Raw genomic sequence first — 20,391 nt, forward strand, 5'->3', positions numbered from 1 at the left:
ATTTCTCTGGCACCAAGTTTAGCAGAGGTGAGCATAGATTTTGGCGGAAAACTTTCTCATTAGAGGAACAGCCTGTGCCAAGTCTAGGTGGGAGTTCTAGCGCGGTGTTACAGGTACGCCATTAACGCAGTTTGTGAGGGCACCTTGACCACTGGTGGGGGGGGGTCAACTTTTGGTGACTCCACGAGGGTTTGGTGTCGAGGAGGAAGGAGAGGAGAGCTTTTCTAGGTATTCGGTGGATGTCCACCGTAGAGGATAGTCCGCGCGGTTCCGCTGTGGTACATTGTACGTTTGGCAAATTGGCAGAGAGCCGCCATAGAGGACAGTCTTGTTTATTTCGGGGCATCAGCAATACTTCTCTGCACATCTCGACGATAGGGTACGCCGGTTGCAACCTTTGCAGCTTCGCACATATAGCCAGTCTCCACGTCGCCCGTTGAGCATTTCAGTGGTAAGCGTATTGGCAGCGTGGGTCTATTAGCAGTTTGTCTGTAAGGACTCAATCTTTACTGCAGCGAGCCCATCTCACCCACACCCTGCGTTTCGACCAACCTACGTGGTATTGACGTTCAGCTAGCAGTTCATAATGACGGTTAGTACTTCATATACAGTCAGAAAACGTTGTTGCTATTACCCCGAGGAAGGCATCGCTTTGGCTGGACCCTCCTTCCCCTTTAATAACTTCTGCAGCCATCGACATCAGGTCACCATGTGTTTTGTGTCGTGTTTGTTTTCTTGTAATCTGAACTGTATGCTAATTGTGGGAATGTACGCGATGGATTTGAAATAAACTAAGTCTGAAAAGAGCAATAATTCATTTCAGTGTCCTTTTCATCCTCGCCATGTGAATTATAATAAATTTTTGTGAGCTGAGGGTTCATAACAAGGCAAGGGAAACTTACACATTTCTAAAGATGCTACTTGCTTTTCGTCGCCTACGATCGTCACCCTCTAGCTATTTGCCAAATTTATAAGCACGTACCTGCCTTAAAATAATTCCAAAAAGCCGGTGAGAAGTCTTGTTTCGATTTCTTTCACTTGCGCGTTAAAAATATTATCAAGTTTCTTTTTCATCAATGACAATCTCCAACTCTTCCAGCAGGTCCAAATATCATTTATTTTCTATGTGCATGATTCCTAAATCATTTTATATTCTCTTCGTGGAATGGCCTGTTTCGTGTACGCCGTTCGTAACAACTGATTTGTCGTAGATACTTTGCCTGAATGGATCTTAATATTCCTTTTGCCTGATAGAAATATTATTGCCGTCTGTCCAGTATACTTTGCATTACAGGGCGCTCAGTGTACTTCCATCTTCCGAACGTGTTTTCTTTTTACTTCGTACTTTATGCTGTACCTCACAAGATTACTGTTTGGAACGCTATTTTGAGAGCGACAGTTTTACAGAGCGAGATGGCGCCTTGTTCAGCACGCTGCCCTCACATTCTGGAGGATGGTGGTTCAAATTCTCAGGTGGCCATCCAGATTTAAGTTATCTGTGACTTTCCTAAATTGCTGTAGGCAAACGATACTAATTATTTTATTAATTTAATTATGGTTTACATGCTTTCGTTATATTTTAAAACTGAAGTAATCATTGCATGCAACCTTTTTTTTTTAATTTTTTAAGATTTTATTAACCTTTAAAGTAAACATGGTCTTCCATCAAAGGACCAGTATTCCCAAACAATTCTGGCTGAGGAAAAGCATGGGAACCACTGTGCTAGAGAACACACAGTGAGAAACTTGACACAAAAATGGTTCAAATGGTTCTGAGCACTATGGGCTTAACTTCTGAGGTCATCAGTCCCCTAGAACTTAGAACTACTTAAACCCAACTAACCTAAGGACATCACGCACATCCATGCCCGAGGCAGGATTCGATCCTGCGACCGTATCGGTCACGCGGTTTCAGACTGAAGCGCCTAGATCCGCTTGGCCCTTTTGATTTTACCATACTTCTCGTTTAATTTCTAAGTGTTAAATTTTGCTTAAAAGAGATTTTGCGCCCAGACTTTTTACCGTATTGCTTAAGGACTAGCATCTGTTTGAGTGCTGTGATTTCATTGTCCATTAGTGTCTCTAAAGAGACTGAAAAATCAGGAAAGAGACCTTAACGTCATCTTTTGTTCGTTCAGATTGGTAGGCTTCTAGACGTTTTATTTTTTAAATTTTTTCTCTTTCCCTAACACATTAATCAAAGAATGAGATTCAAAGGCAGTGGCGGCCGTTCGTCTGCTTGAAGAACACCGGGTGTCACTGCAAAGGGTACTGATAGTTCCTTTATAAATTTTGCGGTGCACTTTACGCCCGGCAGAGATCCCTTGATGAGGCCTTCTGTTTTTGGGTTTACTCCCTTCGTCGCACGGATTAATAAAAGAAACTGTCCATCACCTGACTCGTATATCTTTTTGATGTTAACGAAAGTGGAGATGACTGGTCTCCTTCAGGTTATCTTACAGTTTCTGTATTATTTTTAGTTTGATGATCTATTCAGCGCAAGAACGCCATGGTCGAAAGCCTGCTTGGTATTCTTACACTGAAACTCTGCTTTTGTTCTTTGAAGTAAACAAGGTGAGATATCTTGTGCCTGTCTTATTTCCGATAGAAACCAGGTCTTCTTTCTTGTCTCTCTTTTTCGCCTGTGTTATCAGTTTTGGTATCTGCTTTCCGATCTCGAAGACGTGCAGTTTAGTCTCTTCTGATCTAATATTTTATTTCTGGAAGACTGTCTTCTGTTTTCCATAGCGTCTTCAAATGCTGAATCCTACCAAGATTGTTTCGTGTTTTGCTGCCGCGCGATTAGGTTTTTGGTTTGCTGTGTGACCTTGGTTTGAAACTGTTCCCAAGTGACTTCCTTTTCTTTCTTTCGTTTCTCTTCTGTATGAGTTCCTTGGCTCCTTTTTGTGTCAAGTTGCCGGCAATGTGGCCGAGCGGTTCTGGGCGCTTCAGTCTGGAACCGCGCGTCCGCTACGGTCGCAGGTTCGAATCCTGCCTCGGGCATGGATGTGTGTGACGTCTTTACGTTAGTTAGGTTTAAGTAGTTCTAAGTTCTAGGGGACTGATGACCTCAGATTTTAAGTCCCATAATGCTCAGAGCCATTTGAACCATTTTTGTGTCAAGTTTCTCACTGTGTGTTCTCTAGCACAGTGGTTCCCAAGCTTTTCCTCAGCCAGCATTGTTTGGGAATACTGGTCCTTTGATGGAAGACCATGTTTACTTTAAAGGTTAATAAAATCTTAAAAAATGGTAAAAATGGTTGCATGCAATGATTACTTCAGTTTTAAAATATAACGAAAGCATGTAAACCATAATTAAATTAATAAAATAATTAGTATCGTCGAAGTATCGAACAAGAAAACACCATTTTGTTAATAGCTTGTCACGGAAGTATTCTATTCTCACATTCTGAGAAACCCTGCTCTAACGGTATGTTCATTTTGGGACAAACAAAACTTTTCTGCACAGAAGACAGTGATGCGAGTCGACATTGACACCTCTGTGGGGTTGTACATAGTGTACTTCTTTCTGTGAATGGTATGTGATGGCTACGAAGATCACTTGACATTTACCAAGCAATTGTATGAGTGACCTCCAAGTCTTTTACCTTCGGGGATGTTTTCCATTTCCAGACTGGGTAGTTGACACAATGAAGTTAAAATAGTCCCACCCTTGTTGGTGAATTTATGTTCTGGGAAACTGCCAACGATTTTCTTGGTGTTTTTTTTTTCTCACACAGTTTGTGTGCAGAAATCGCTTAATAGAATTTTTATATCTTTGCCTGGAATTTTTGACACGATCTCCTCCAGTTTAATCCAAAGCTGTTCAATCTTTTCAAGTTATGTTCATTTATCGATGTTTATGGAAGCATGTGCATCAATCTACGTGAACGAGGAGCATTCAAATTCTAAGGCCTCCAAATTTTTTCCTCCGGACTGGAAAGATAGAAACATACACATTGTTTTAAAATGAGGCCGCGTTCATTGTCGATACGTCCCAGAGATGGCAGCACCGTACAGCAGATGGAATTTTGCCGCCAGCTGCGAGAATGAGAACTGTTTTAAATACTTAAAATGGTGACGTTTTCCTTACTTGAAAAGCGTGCAGTCATTCGTTTTCTGAATTTGCGTGGTGTGAAAACAATTGAAATTCATTGACAGTTGAAGGAGACATGTGGTGATGGAGTTATGGATGTGTCGAAAGTGCGTACGTGGGTGCAACAGTTTAATGAAGGCAGAACATCGTGTGACAACAAACTGAAACTACCTCGGTGTCGCACAAGCCAGTCTGACGACATGATCGTGAAAGTGGAGAGAAATGTTTTGGGGGATCGCCGAATGACTGTTGAACAGATCGCCTCCAGAGTTGGCATTTCTGTGGGTTCTGTGCACACAATCCTGCATGACGACCTGAAAATGCGAAAAGTGTCATCCAGGTGGGTGCCACGAATGCTGACGGACGACCACATGGCAGCCCGTGTGGCATGTTGCCAAGCAATGTTGACGCGCAACGACAGCATGAATGGGACTTTCTTTTCGTCGGTTGTGACAATGGATGAGACGTGGATGCCATTTTTCAATCTAGAAAGAAAGAGACAGTCAGCTCAATGGAAGCACACGGATTCACCGCCACCAAAAACATTTCGGGTAACTGCCATTGCTGAAAAAATAAGGGTGTCGATGTTCTGGGACAGCGAGGGTGTAATCCTTACCCATTGCGTTCCAAAGGGCACTACGGTAACAGGTGTATCCTACGAATTGTTTTGAAGAACAAATTCCTTTCTGCACTGCAACTAAAACGTCCGGGAAGGGCTGCGCGTGTGCTGTTTCACCAAGACAACGCACCTGCACATCGAGCTAACATTACGCAACAGTTTCTTCGTAATAACAACTTTAAAGTGATTCCTCATGCTCCCTACTCATCTGACCTGGCTCCTAGTGACTTTTGGTTTTTTCCAACAATGAAAGACACTCTCCGTGGCCGCACATTCACCAGCCGTGCTGCTATTGCCTCAGCGATTTTCCAGTGGTCAAAACAGACTCCTAAAGAAGCCTTCGCCGCTGACATGGAATCATGGCGTCAGCGTTGTGAAAAATGTGTACGTCTGCAGGGCGATTACGTCGAGAAGTAACCCCAATTTCATCGATTTCGGATGAGTAGTTAATTAGAAAAAAACTCGGAGGCCTTAGAACTTGAATGCACCTCGTACACCGTATCCGAACACTTTACACGCATTGTCATGATCCTGTTATTTATGGGCGTAACTACTTCGGTTGAATCGACTACATTATTGCTTACGACAAAAGCCTTACCCAGTACCCAACACCGGAGTGGCATCTCTCTCGATTCACTTGTCTGCTTTGGTTTCGGAGATACGGTAGTTACCTTAATCAGTAGGATTATCGTCTGTGAAGCATATTTCCTGAAGAATAGTGTCAGCATCTTTTGCTGATACAGCCTTGATATGAGATTTCCTAGTTTGCTGGTAGAACTGAGATGTTGATGTTGAAGGTTCCACTATGCGTACGATTCTTTGCTGGTAATTTACCAGAGAACTCCGAAACCAGGTCTCCTGGAGGGTTGTTGTAATCAGGATTTTGTTCACTGTTTCCAGTAAGGCGGATTTTGATGAAAGACTTAGCTCATCCGTTAATTCTGCCATACCAAGATCGACTCTCTACGCCCTCCTTACTGTGGGTATTTTTATGACGTAGTTACTCTTCCCCCTCCCCCTTTTAGGTGGCCCTGGGGTTTGGATCGGTATATATATATATATATATATATATATATATATATATATATATATATATATATATATATATATATATATATATAATTGATAAGTATACAAATGCATTACCTTACAAAAAAGTAAACCACCAAGAAATGGAGGAGTCCCTATGTGATATTATTTCAGTGATTAAAATCGAGTCAGTACGAGTTCTCTATGAGTATGATGTTGCACTCCCACTGGTCTGGTTGCCTGCACTATTTGGTTGGGTTTGAGTTTCAAACGGCAAACGTCAAAGGACTTGGAAGACTTGTGGAGCAGATCGACTTTTTTTTTTTTAAGGTACATAGTGAGATGAAATGAACAAAAGGACAACAAGGGTAATATAGTAAATCGATTGAAATCAGACTATGCCGACCGAATTAGTTTAGCAAATGAGACACTTAAAGTAGCAGATGAGTTTTGTTACTCGGACAGCAAAGTAACTGTCAATGGCTGAAGTAGAGGGTGAAACTTGCTGACTGGAGTCTGAAACAGAAACTTTTTTGGAAACTTAAGGTGGAGAGGGAGAAAAGACTGCATCGGGACTTCATGCGACAAGTGAAAATGTGTGCCAGACTGGGACCTGAAACTAGGATCTCCTCCTTACGAGGCAGATGCGTTAACCACTGCGCCACCCGGACCAGTGTTTATGGCGAATGCGCAGACTATTTCGAGATGCTCCCTAGCCGATTCTCACTCCAATCTAGCGCCATGTTTCTGTAGTTTCCCTCCAAGTCCTCCATGTTCGCTAATTTTAGATTCCCACTGAAGGGCGAACGTAAATGTGGGTCAGCACTGGAAGGTTGTAGATTCATGGCCCATCGGGGAGAATCGATTGTATAATTATATTGCATATAATATTAATTTAATAATTTAAGTGGTAGGAAGTCATTCTGAAAGTATTTGTATGGAGTGTAGCCATGTATGGAAGTAAAACGTGGACGATGAATAGATAAAAAGAGAATAGAAGCTTTCGAAATGTGGTGCTACAGAAGATTGCTGAAGATTAGTTGGGTAGATCACATAACTAATGAGGAGATATTGAATAGAATTGGGGAGAAGTGGAGTTTGTGGCACAACTTGAATAAAAGAAGGGATCGGTTGGTAGGACATGTACTGAGGCATCAAGGGATTACCAATTTAGTATTGGAGGGCAGCGTGGAAGGTAAAAATCGTAGAGGGAGACCAAGAGATGACTACACTAAGCAGATTCAGAAGGACGTAGGTTGCTGTAGGTACTGGGAGATGAAGAAGCCTGCACAGGATAGAGTAGCATGGAGAGCTTCACCAAACCAGTCTCAGTACTGAAGACCACAACAACAACAACAACAATTGCACTGTGCATGTTCCCAAGCATTCATATATGAGAAACATCTCTTAACACAGAATATAAGTTTAGATATACGGAAATCTTTTCTGAAGGTCTGTGACTTAAAGGTAGTCACTTGACCGAATCTGTTTGCCTGCGAATAAATATACAACAGGTTTTTGTGCGCCCTCTACGCTGGTTTGTAAATACATTGGAGCTGGGTAAGCCGAGCGGTTCTAGGCGCTTTAGTCTGGAACCGCGCGAATGCTACGATCGCAGGTTCGAATCCTCCTTCGGGCATGGAAATGTGTGATGTCCTTAGGATAGTTAGGTTTAAGTAGTCCTAAGTTCTAGGGGAGTGATGACCTCAGATGTTAAGTCCCATAGTTCTCAGAGCCATTTTGGAGCTGTGCAACCTTGTTTAGAAAATTATGTTTTGAAATTATTTATCTGAAGTACAGCCTTGTGAAACGTGATTGATAAGCGCAGCTGAGGCAAGAAAAAATTGTTATTGTTGTTGTGGTCATCAGTCCTGAGACTGGTTTGGTGAAGCTCTCCATGCATTTTAAATGTGGTGCTGCAAGCGAACGGTAAAGATCAAATGAGTAGCTCTAATGGAGAGGTACTGAATCGAATTGGGGAGAAAATAAATTTATGATACAATTTGATGATCAGTTGATAGCACACTTCTTCAGGCATCGATAAATTGTCGGTTCTTTGATGGAGGCCATTGTGAAGGGAGGGGGGTGGGAGGCGGGTAAAACTGTAAAGAGAGACCTAGGCTGGTTACAGTGATCAGGTTCACATAAGTGTCGATTGTAGAAGTTATTTGAACACTAAGAGACTTGCGCAGAACGGACTTGCTTGGATACTTAAATAAAGCTAGTCTTCGGAGTGAAGATGACAACTCAGATTTGAGAGACGGCGTTAAAGTAAAGTAACTCACCACCCAGTTCGACCAAACTCCGTTTTCATTGACGACGTTGATCCAGTCGCCGACGATGCGGACGAAGTCCTCTGCGCTGGAGTCACCGTTGAGGTCGGTGATGAGCAGGAAGTTGAAGGAGAAGTGCGCACCAGGGTTGGTGGCGTTGCCGTAGTAACCCAGCACCTGGTCTAGCGATCCGTACGCCTCCGTCATCATCACCCTGGGACAAGCATTGGACAAACACCTCAAAGGACTGGCGAGTTGCAGAGTTAGGCAATGCAGCCGCCGTTGTGGAGCTTGCTAAGATAATAAAAACATGATGTGTTCGCTGTGGCATAAAACTCCATTGAGTCTAAAGCAGTGACGAAGGACATTTAGGTCAAATTGTATGAACTTCGCTAAATGGATATCAATTTGACATTAGCTCAGAAAATGAGCCCAACTCACGAATTCACTATGTTGTGTAACACTAACGCTAACCTTGGATCAAATTAACAAAGTTCAGTGTTCATCTAATTCAGCATGAAACATGCTTGTCAACGTTGCCTAATTACTTAGCGATTGAGTTACCGTGTTTCAATGACATGTATTAATAGTAAACCTAGATACTCAGTATTTATTATTGATGGATTCGTTTTGTGAATATTAGGGGAAGAAATCGTGTTCTTTAAACTTCCAAACGGTTTAAAAAGAATGTTATTATCTCAAAATTTCTTGGCAAAAAACTGGTAATTACGGCCAACAAAAAAAAGAAGACATGGTAGAAAACTGATTTAATATTAAGTCATGAAACATGGAACATGAAACAGAAGATTTTTAAAAATATGTCACGACAACATAAAGAAAAGGTTCACTAAGATGTTAGAGTGTGCCAAGGTACTGTTTCAGAATGCGCTTTATAACACAAGGAATCGTCCGACGAGAGCAAGGTTACGTCCACCTGCCGTTAGCAGGTAATGACGCAGCCGATTTTAATCAGAACAGAAATTGTAACCAACCGTGGAGGTGCATAACGATTTTTCAACTGAAATGATGTACTTAACTTTCTCGGTTCACCAACGCAGCTTATTCAGGAGATCTGTGTTCGGTATTTACAGTGTCGTCTTGCGTGAAATTTAATACAAAGTGTGCACTATTGTTACCCAAGCCTACAACGAATTATTTTGTAAGAAATGTTCAGTCATTATTGGCTGCTTTCTGGCTAGGTATACTTACTGCTCACTACAAATATGTCTGCTTTTGCCCTAGCATTCTGCCGCTAAATGGGTACGAAACATCTTCTAACTTTTTCACATCAGTCGCTAATTTTCTCCATGTACACTTATTGGAGTAATTACTTACCTTTCTTGCGTCGCCAATAGCACTTTAATACTTATTTCTTTTCATTTCTACTCGTGCAAAACAAAATCCGTTCTTTTGCGGTGTTTCTACACTGTGAATCGATGACTGCTACTGAACTTGACTTAACCTGGTAACTTTTGCCAGTCAAAATTGATCTGAGTTCACAGCTACGAAATCTAATATGTTCATTTATGCAACACAGATTTACCATTTCCTTTTGATTGGAGTTTACTATTAATGCTAATCTTCATAATTCAATCGGTGCTCAGGATTAAAGGACACTAAAATGATGGACGAAGTAGAGAAAATACAAAATGCACACTGTAATGGCAAGAAAAGCGTTTCCGAAAAAGAGAGATTTGTTAACATTACATATAAATTTAAATATTATTAAATCCTTAATAATGATATTTGTATGAATTGTGACCTTGTACAGAAGTAAACGTGGGTGATAAGCAGTTAAGACAACACGAGAACAGAAGTGAAATGTGATGCTACAGAGAAATGTTGGAAATTAGTTGAGTAGATAGAATAACTAATAAGGATATACTTTATGAAACAGGAGAAAAACGAATTTACGGGACGATCTGAATCACGGATCGGTTGTAAGACACATTCTGAATGAAGTTCCAAGGAATCGTCAGTTTGGTAATTGAAGAAAGTATGTGTGTGTGTGTGTGTGTGGGCGGGGGGGGGGGGGGGAGTTGTAGAGGGAGGGCAAGGCTTGGCTAAAATAAGCAGGCCCAAATGGATGTAGTTTTCCGCAGTTATTTGGAGATCAAGGGTCTTCCAGATTAATGATGGTGTGGGGAGCTGCATGAAACTAGTTTTCGGACTGAAGATAACAACAACAACCATCACCGCATTTTGATCCGATTTGGTTTCGTCCCAAGCTGTAGAGTAATATGCTCGGATGTGTTGCTCCATTGTCTTATAAGACATCTTGTTTGTAGATCGCATGATTTTTACAGTGCCCCCTGCTTTTTTACGATCCAGCCCATGAAAGAATTTTTAGCATATTGCAGCCCCGTCAGCAACTGTGATAAACTAATATTGTGAAGAATCAGCCTCAGTTGCACAAATTTTCTGGTCTTTACCAGGTTTCGGCTAAATTATTCTAGCCTCCTTCAGAAGCATAAAATTACTATAACTTTCTCTGCCTCGTGATGACTGGATGTTGTGTGATGTCCTTAGGTTAGTTAGGTTTAAATAGTTCTACGTTCTAGGGGACTGATCACCATAGATGTTAAGTCCCAAAGTGCTCAGAGCCATTTGAACCAATTACTATAACATGCCTAAGTAAGGCACAGTCAATATTTTAAGGCTAGATTAATTTGGCCGAAACCTGGTAAAGACCATAAAATTTGTGCAACTGAGGCTGATTCTTCAAAATACGAGTCCATGCAATCATTCCATTACACATCCCTACAAACTGTTACACCCATGTGTGACTCACCGACGTTGCGGTCACATGATATTACTATTCAGTGTTTTTGTGAAGTGGTATAATTTTACTTTTCTAAACATTTAAAGTAGTTGCACCCCGAATAATGCTTAACCGTGTCATTTCGGAGGGTGAGAACAGTAGCGCCATGCCGTTTCCGAGAGGCAAAGGAGAGTAATGGAAAAGTACCAGTTCAAAAATACGCAATGCCCACCAAGAACAACGACAGATGCTTTTCACGAGATGTTCTACAGACCAGCACGCTTCAGTCACTACTCTACTTGGCAGTCATTACAGTAAAATACGTCTTTTCACAGTTCTCGAGCATGTAGCGATCCTAACATCTACAACTAAGACTTGTGGCTTATAGTAGCTGCTAATCCTAAGATTCGTTTTGTTACGAATGGATACTGGAACAATGTGGGGCTATTTAGTCAGGGTAGTTAGTGGTGGGAGTCACTACATTTTTACTTTTATTGATACTCGCATTTTTAAAGATAATGGGATGGCAAAAACCATATCCTTGCTCTTCATTCAGTGGTACAAAAAAAGTCCCTTAGCTAACTAAGAACATACATGACTAGTAATTTTATCTCTGTGTTTTCATCATGTCACAATTAACGCAACTGGTTACAATGTCTGTAATTTTTGTACTGAGATAATTTCGCTATTTTTAAAGTCTTCTTATACTGTACAGTCTTTGACAATAATCAGTGATTAATTTTTAAAGAACAACTTTCTTTAAAGTAAAACCCTGCCCCATTATCCTTAGAAGTATTTTGAATACCTCGTCTTGTGTGCATTGCACCTTACGCCACATGAAGCCACAGATTGTTTCTGACAGTACTTTTATTTCAGGGCAGATCTCACTTTGCAATATTATGAGAAAACACCACATAATCCGAATTTTCAGGTGTTGAACTAAATAAGCAGATTAATTTTCTGTGATCACCTTAGGGAATCTCAGTCATGTTTCTTCTTAGAGCACTATTTTATTTTTGTCAACATTTCAAGTCAGAAATTTCACACCACATCACGCAATTTGCGTAACGTGCTTCAGTACTGAGTTTCATGAAAAACACGGATACCGGAATGTACGGTAGGGATCAAGAGATTTATACGCAGCAGAAAGCCACGCCGCTGACGTCGATTTGAACCCAACCAGCGCTCAGTAGCCCTCAACGCCATTACGTATTGTGTTGCAATTGCATTTACGTGCGGAAACAAGATTGTTTACAGCTGCGGTAATTTTTATTAAATACTGACGACTGAGTATAGAATTACGCCTTGATTATCAGTGTAATGACGTATTTATTACGTTAAGTTTTAAGTGAAAGATAAAGGCCTCGCTTCGCGATCGCCAGTATCACTAATCGTAATAGATAAGCGAGTAAGTTGTCAATAAAGTTTCATATTTCCCTAAAAACAATCAGTAACGCTTGAAACATGCAGTTTCGTCTTCCGTTGAAAATACTCATGTTTGCTGAATACACTTACTGATTCAAGTCATGGAAAGAATTTGAAAACTGAGCTGTTGAATATTTCTTCGAAACGCAAGCTGAAGACTGATGCTGTTCCAGCTCTCAACCGACCGTCCACCGGTGCGGATTTAGGACATAGTAGTGAGACTAATAATGAGAAAAATATTTGTGTAGAAAAACAAAGCTACTGTAAAGAAGCAGAAGATATTTTGCAGGTAGATATATTACCAACCAATCAAGACATTACTACTAGAAAAACGTTAACCGTGAAAACAAACACTGCCGTGAATGCGAAAATGGGTGCACAGGCCAACAATTAGAAATAATGGAAAGAGAAACAAAAAGGTCCACAGCTCGTGGTTCTCGCCTTCCGAGCACGGGGTCCCGGGTTCTATTCCCGGCGTCGTCAGGAATTTTTCTCTTCCCTCGAGATGACTGGGTGTTTGTGTTGTCGTCATTATTTCATCATCATTCATGAAAGTGGCGAGATTGGACTGAGCGAAGGTTGGGAATATGTACGGCCCCTGATAGCCGCGCAGTTCAGCACCCCGCAAAACCAAACATCTTCATCATCATCAGAAATAAAAGGCCTTGGCAAAAATCGCAGATTTACAGTACCACCTCTCTCGATGTTGCTCTGAGTTACTGAAATTAAATCATGTTCAAAAAGTGATTCAGGGCTCTTTTCCTGACTGTCAACAACAAGTAGTTATGAAAGGACAGTGTATAGACTGGCCTACTGAAGATATTATAAACGCTGGAACTTTAAGTTGTCTATCGTATGAAGCGTTATTTTTTTGTCAGAGACGTATTGAAATATTCTCTTCCTTGTGCCGTCACTATTAAAAGAAGACTCAGACAATTTAGCATTCCACCAGGTTTTATTGATTTGAACCTCAAGTTTCGAAAATTCGAAGTTATTAACGAAATATGAGAAAGACGGTATTCTTAGCTTTGATGGAATGAAAGAAAACAGTGATGTTTAGACCAGACAGTGGAGATTATCAGAGGACCACACAACAATGCTCAAGTTGTGATCATGAGATGTATAGTAGGAAAATGAGTAACGTTGACACAGCCGTTTCTAAGCACATGTTGACCGAAAAGTTTGATGTAATAGATCTGTTGAATTTAAAGTGAGACCATCAAACAGTACACTTATACGTAATTTAAGGGTTACATATTCGAAAGGCTATCAGATCAGAACTGCTTTTGTTTATTTGTTTCATGCCTTAAAAATTTAACGGAATCATCTGCTTGACAATGGCTACGGATTAAAATCTGGTAGTTTGCTCACGAAAGAAAAGTTTATTAAGTTACGTGAACTTCAAAACACTGGTGTAGATCTACCATATGCCTATAAAGTAACTATAAACCATTTGGTTCATGCTTGTATGGAAAAGCAAAACATAAGGAAAGCAGATGAGCTGTTTCTTGTGTGCAGGGCAAGCAATTTGTCAGAATCCTCCTGACTTCAGTTATGTTGGTGTCACTGTAAAAGTCTTAAAAAATTTATTTGATGTTCTGAACTCCAGAACTCCTGCTGACGCGTACAAATTAAAAAGTGCATATGGAAATTATTTATCAGAACCAGATAACGTGATAGAAGAACGGTATGATATTATTCTAACAATGAGAATAATAAGAAGAAACGAAGAGAGAGAGAAAAAATGAACAAGAAAAAATTGACTAACAAATTTGTCTTACACCGAAAGAAAATGAGCAAACAGAAAGTAGTAAGAAAATCTGTTAATGCAGTTAAAGAGTTTAAAATGACATTATAGGGGCTTTCTTCGTAATCTAGGTGTATGCAGTCTAAGGCTGTGTGACCCTCTTACCCCAGAAGAAAAAAAGAAGCAGTGCTCTCTGAGACGGTGAAACAGTTTGCCGTCCTTCGGAGGCTTTACACTAGCATTTCACCGACCATAGAAAAACTAGTCTTTCTGGATACAGAAAATGTTCGACTGCTGCCCTGGCCAGCACATTCTCCAGATGTTTCAACAACTGAAAACGTCTGGTCAATGGTGGCCGAGCAACTGGCTCGTCACAATACGCGAGTCACTACTCATGATGAACAGTGTGTGGTTGTTCTGGGTATTGGTTTCTCAGGATCTATGCAACCAAATTGCGTGGAAATGTAATCACATGTCAGTTCTAGTATAATATATTTGTCTAATGAATACCCGTTTATCATCTACATTTCTTCTTGGTGTAGCAATTTTAATGGCCAGTAGTGTATTTTCCGTATTGTCAAATTGTTACTAATGTAAGCAGAATATCATTATACCACAAGCAATATGTAAGTGGAAGAGGCGACAGTGCTCCATTTATATATACTCACCTTTTTCTACATTTGCATCAGATAACACACTCATGACACCTTCAACAGATATGCTCAGCAGTTCCCTGATTTTCAGTCCATGTTCTCATTTGATTCTAAAATTGTGTACGACATTTCATTAGAACTGCAAATAATTTGTGATGTGCATTCCATATAATATTTTATATACCATATAATATAAACCTATGATGTTGTCGTGCGCATTAAGCGGTGGTTGCAAATCAAGGGAGCTCCTAGTATACAGCCAGGGGCTACGCATAAGCATCGAGTCACACTTCACACAGTTTTCTGTATTTCAAGTACTGATGTCTACTTGCTACTGAAACGAACTGTCTTCTGTTAATCAGACTTAATTGCAACTAAAAAAAGGTTGCATATGCCTGTTTATCAACCAGGGGAAGGAGCTAGGGGGTTCCCCATGTGTGATAAAACTGTACGCGTCAGCGTTAACAGATGTAAATGCTTATCAACTGTTCTTACTTACTTTTCTTGGTATTCGTCCAACACGGTGCGGAATTCCTCGATTACTGCGTATGTTTCTGGCTGATGCTGCATGGGGTTAGGTTGGCCGTCTACAATATCTGGGAAGCCTTCTGCTTCCACAATGCAGCTAACGGCGTCCATACGAAAACCATCAACTCCTTTATCCAACCAGAACCTCAAAACATTCTGCAAAGAAAACGCACATAAGCGCTACTTTACAAAGAAAAATGTGATGAGGGATAACAGGTAATAGTTCTTACCAATTAAACTTTTTATTGGTCTTGCCTAAAGAGGTGATTAATTATGCCTCTGTAGAAATATGATGATATAATGAGTAAAGTATCACAAGTAATTGGTGAAAGGAAGATGAAAGCTATGGTGTTTGCAGATGATCTGATGATTTGGGGGAATAAGGAGGAGGAAGTACAACAGCAGTTGAACGTACTGGAAATAACAGTACAAGAATATGGGATGAAATTTAGTATAAGTAAGAGTGAGATGATTATCACAACAAGAAGTAAGGAACGAGGAACAACTGAAATAATATTCGGTGGGAAATCCTGATACAGGAAGATGGAAAAACCACAGAGAAGTAAACGAGCAGGGGAGAGAAGCAGAAGCATTTCGGAAGAGTGTCAGAAGCCGAATGTGGAGCAAGGATGAACTACGAATCAGTAAGAAGGTTATATACCGGTCATACTATGTCCCGATCCTGACACGTGCATTAGGAATCTGGGTTATGAAAGGAAGAGAGGAAAGCAAAGTACAAGATAGTGAGACGAAATTCTTGAGAAACAGTACTGGTAGTTTGTGCAATCTAGGCGGATTTCTCATAATTATTTCGATAATTACGATTGCTGATGCGCTGCAATGCTGAAAGTTCTTAAACTCTTCAATATTATGACGATGAGAACAGTTTGAATCTTAACGTAGGTTGTTTTACTAAACCATGGATAACTTTCCCCTTCCATAGCTGAGCAGTCAACGCTGCTGACTGCCATGCAGGAGACCCAGGTTTGATTCTCGATACTGCCAAGGATTTTGGACGACTGGTACGTGGTGCACTCAGCCTCGTGAGGCCAACAGAGGAGCTATTCCACCGATTAGTAGCGGTTCCGATGTCAAGGAATCCGACGACAACCATGAGACCGTGACGCAGAACACGTGACACTCCATACCCCATCCGATGACACCAATAACAGAGGACGACATGGTGGTCGGCCGTGCCCGATTGGAGTATGAGATCCAGAACGTGGAACGTTTAACCTAACGAAGATGTATAACTGAAATAAAGACTCGATCCTAATAACGTGCTATACAGAAAAACCTTTCGCCATTATGACAAGACGATGCGCCGTTGCACGGACTCCTAAAGGTGCCAAAGACCGTCGAAACGCTGCACACAACTCACGACTATTCGTGTTTGTTGTGTCGAAGCCGCGGTTATCTCGTTTGACGTCACTCCAGGTCGACATAATTAAGCTCCCTACACTGCGGCCTATATTAATCCCAGTAGTTTCGCGATTACAGCAACGTTTTTCTTTTCTTCTTTTTTTTCTTAATTCTGAGAGTCAGATGCCAGTGCCGGCTCTGTGGAGAATAATTCGTTGAATAATTCTAAAGAATTCACGAAGAAGTCACTAAAGGTGAGTTGATGCAGCTGGTCGTTGTGGCCGAGCGGTTCTAGGCGCTTCAGTCTGGAACCGCGCGACCTCTAGGACCACAGGGTCGAATCCTGCCTCGGGCATGGATGTGTGTTATATACTTAGGTTAGTTAGGTTTAAGTAGTTATAAGTCTAGGGGACTGATGACCTCAGATGTTAAGTCCCGTAGGGCTCAGAGCCATTTTTTTCGAATTGATGCAAAATTTTGTACTCACCTACAGTATTTAGTACAACTATTTAACAAGTGTCCGCAAGGTTTAGTTAAAAAAAAAAAGAACACCTTTCCCTGAAAAGGCACTGTGTACCACCTGACTGTCTCAAATAGTTCGCACAGAAAGGCAAACAAAATACAGGAGGAAGAACCAGCCAATAGGTCATCAAGGTAGGAAAGGTAAACAAGTAAAAAGTGAATTAAATGTTGATGCACTTATAGTGCTCGTCAAAACAAATTCTTAGTAAATATCTCATGACGCGTTTCAGGAAAACCACATCATCACAACTGTGGTATGAAACATATAATGTTAGACAAGATACTGAAAGAGGTTCGTTACAACAACGTAGTGAATCAGGCGATCATACCTGTTAAAGTCAGTACAAAGTATCTTCACGCTCTCTACTCGGTTCTGAAACACTACTTTTTGTCTGAAGTGATACAAAAATTATTGGAGAAGATATGCCAAGCTGGACTGGGATCACGGGACCGGATGGGGAGGGAAGTGAGAGTGGAGTACACAAACACAAGCATGTTCATTGAGTGTTCTCGAATCATTCATCTACATCTACATCCATGTTCCGCAAGCCACCTGACGGTGTGTGGCGGAGGGTACCTTGAGTACATCTATCGGTTCTCCCTTCTATTCCAGTCTCGTATTGTTCGTGGCAAGAAAGATTGTCGGTATGTCACTGTGTGGCCTCTAATTTCTCTGATTTTATCCTCATGGTCTCTTCGCGAAATATACGTAGGAAGGAACAATATACTGCTTGACTCCTCGGTGAAGGTATGCTCTCGAAACTTCAATCAATGTCTGTACCGAGCTACTGAGCGTCTCTCCTGCAGAATCTTCCACTGGAGTTTTTCTATCGTCTCCGTAACGTATTCGCGATTACTAAATGATCTTGTAACGAAGCGCGCTGTTCTCCGTTGGATCATCTCTGTCTCTTCTATCAACCCTATCTGGTACGGATCCCAGAATGGCGAGCAATATTCAAGCAATGGGTGAACAAGTGTACTGTAACCTACTTCCTTTGTTTTCGGATTGCATTTCCTTAGGATTCTTTCAATGAATCTCAGTCTGGCATCTGCTTTACCGACGATCAACTTTATATGATCATTCCATTTTAAATCACTCCTAATGCCTACTCCAAGATAATTTATGGAATTAACTGCTTCCAGTTGCTGACCTGCTATAGTGTAGCTAAATGATAAAGGATCTTTCTTTCTATGTATTCGCAGCACATTATACTTGTCCATATTGAGATTCAGTTGCCATTCCCTGCACCATGCGTCAATTCGTTGCAGAGCCTCCTGCGTTTCTGTACAATTTTCCATTGTTACAACTTATCGATATACTACAGCATCATCCTAAAAAAGCCTCAGTGAACTTCCGATGTTATGCACAAGGCCATTTATATATATTGCGAATAGCAATGTTCCTACGACACTCCGACATTACTCGTGAGCGATGGGTTAGCGTGTTGCCTTGTCGATGGCCTGGTCGCTTGCAGTGTGCTGTAGGCAAACAAAGTTCCATATGATCGATCAGTAGGTTCTAAGATCGTTTGCTGGTGAGAGACAATGGGAGACATAACTGGAGCGCCATTACATCCAATGCAAACATCCATCACATGAGAAGACTTCCATCACATACCTGAAGGTATGGAATGGGACAGTCACTTAACATCAGTATTGTTGCTGTGGTCTTCAGTCCTGAGAGTGGTTTGATGCAGCTCTCCATGCTACCCTATCCTGCGCAAGCCTCTTCATCTCCCAATACCTACCGCAACCTACATCCTTCTGAATCTGCTTAGTATATTCATCTCTTGGTCTCCCTCTACGATTTATACCCTCCACGCTTATCTCCAGTACTAAATTGGTGATGCCTTGATACCTCAGAACATGTCCTACAAACCGATCCCTTCTTCTAGTCAAGTTGTACCACAAACTTCTCCCCAATCCTATTCAATACCTCCTCATTAGTTATGTGATCTACCCATCTAATCTTCAGCATTCTTCTGTAGCACGACATTTCAAAAGCATCTATTCTCTTCTTGTTCAAACTATTTATCGTCCATGTTTCACTTCCATACATGGCTACACTCCGTACAAACACTTTCAGAAATGACTTCCTGACACTTAAATCTATAATCGATGTTAACAAATTTCTCTTCAGAAACGCTTTCCTTGTCATTGCCAGTCTACATTTTATATCCTCTCTACTTCGACAATCATCAGTTATTTTGCTCCCCAAATAGCAAAACACCTTTACTACTTTAAGTGTCTCATTTTCTTATCTAATTTCCTCAGCATCACCCGACATAATTCGACTGCATCCCATTATTATCGTTTTGCTTTTTTTGATGTTCATCTTATATCCTCCTTTCAAGACACTGTCCATTCCGTTCAACTGCTCTTCCAAGTCCTTTGCCGTCTCTGACAGAATTACAATGTCATCGGCGAACCTCGGCTACAGCCCTGTCTCACTTCCTTTCCAACCAATGCTTCCCTTTCATGCCCCGCGATTCTTATAACTGCCATCTGGTTTCTGCACGAATTGTAAATAGCCTTTCGCTCCCTGTATTTTACCCCTGCCACCTCCAGAATTTGAAAGAGAGTATTCCAGCCAACATTGTCAAAAGCTTTCTCTAAGTCTACAAATGCTAGAAACGTAGGTTTGCCCTTCCTTAATCTAGCTTCTAACATGAGTCGTAGGGTGAGTATTGCCTCACGTGTTCCAACATTTCTACGGAATCCAAACTGATCTTCCCTGAGGTCGGCTTCTACCAGTGTTTCCATTCTTCTGTAAAGAATTCGCGTTAGTATTTTCCAGCTGTGATTTGTTAAACTGCTAGTTCGATAATTTTCACATCTGTCAACACCTGCTTTTTTGGGATTGTAATTATTATATTCTTCTTGAAGTCTGAGGGTATTACGCCTGTTTCATACATCACGCTCACCAGTTGGTAGAGTTTTGTCAGGACTGGCTCTCCCAAGGCCGTCAGTAGTTCCAATGGAATGAGATCTACTCCGGGGGCCTTGTTTCGACTCAGGTTTTTCAGTGCTCTGTGAAAATCTTCACGCAGTATCGTACCTCCCATTTCATCTTCATCTACATCCTCTTCTATTTCCATAATATTGTATTCAAGTACATCGCCCTTGTATAGACCTTCTATGTACTCCTTCCACCTTTCTGCTTTCCCTTCTTTGCTTAGAACTGGGTGTCCATCTGATCTCTGGATGTTCATGCAAGTGGTTCTCTTATTTCCAAAGGTCTCTTTAATCTTCCTGTAGGCAATATCTACCTTACCCCTAGTGAGTTAAGCCTCTACATCCTTACATTTGTCCTCTAGCCATCCCTACTTAGCCATTTTGCACTTCCTGTCGATCTTGTTTTTGAGACGTTTGTATT

At 41.1% G+C, this 20,391-nt stretch overlaps 1 protein-coding gene across 1 annotated transcript in view; it reads right to left on the reverse strand.

Annotated features, from left to right (window-relative positions):
• LOC126340110 (uncharacterized) overlaps positions 1-20,391 on the reverse strand; it is a 353,496-nt gene that overhangs the window by 159,075 nt on the left and 174,030 nt on the right. The window contains exons 15-16 of the mRNA XM_050001681.1: positions 15,103-15,287; positions 8,030-8,231 (exon numbers count right to left, since the gene is read on the reverse strand). Of these exons, the coding sequence (XP_049857638.1) occupies positions 8,030-8,231; positions 15,103-15,287 (387 nt within the window). The remainder of the gene's footprint in view (positions 1-8,029; positions 8,232-15,102; positions 15,288-20,391) is intronic.

This window comes from Schistocerca gregaria, chromosome 1, assembly GCF_023897955.1.
Source record: "Schistocerca gregaria isolate iqSchGreg1 chromosome 1, iqSchGreg1.2, whole genome shotgun sequence".
Taxonomy (NCBI): Eukaryota; Metazoa; Arthropoda; class Insecta; order Orthoptera; family Acrididae; genus Schistocerca; species Schistocerca gregaria.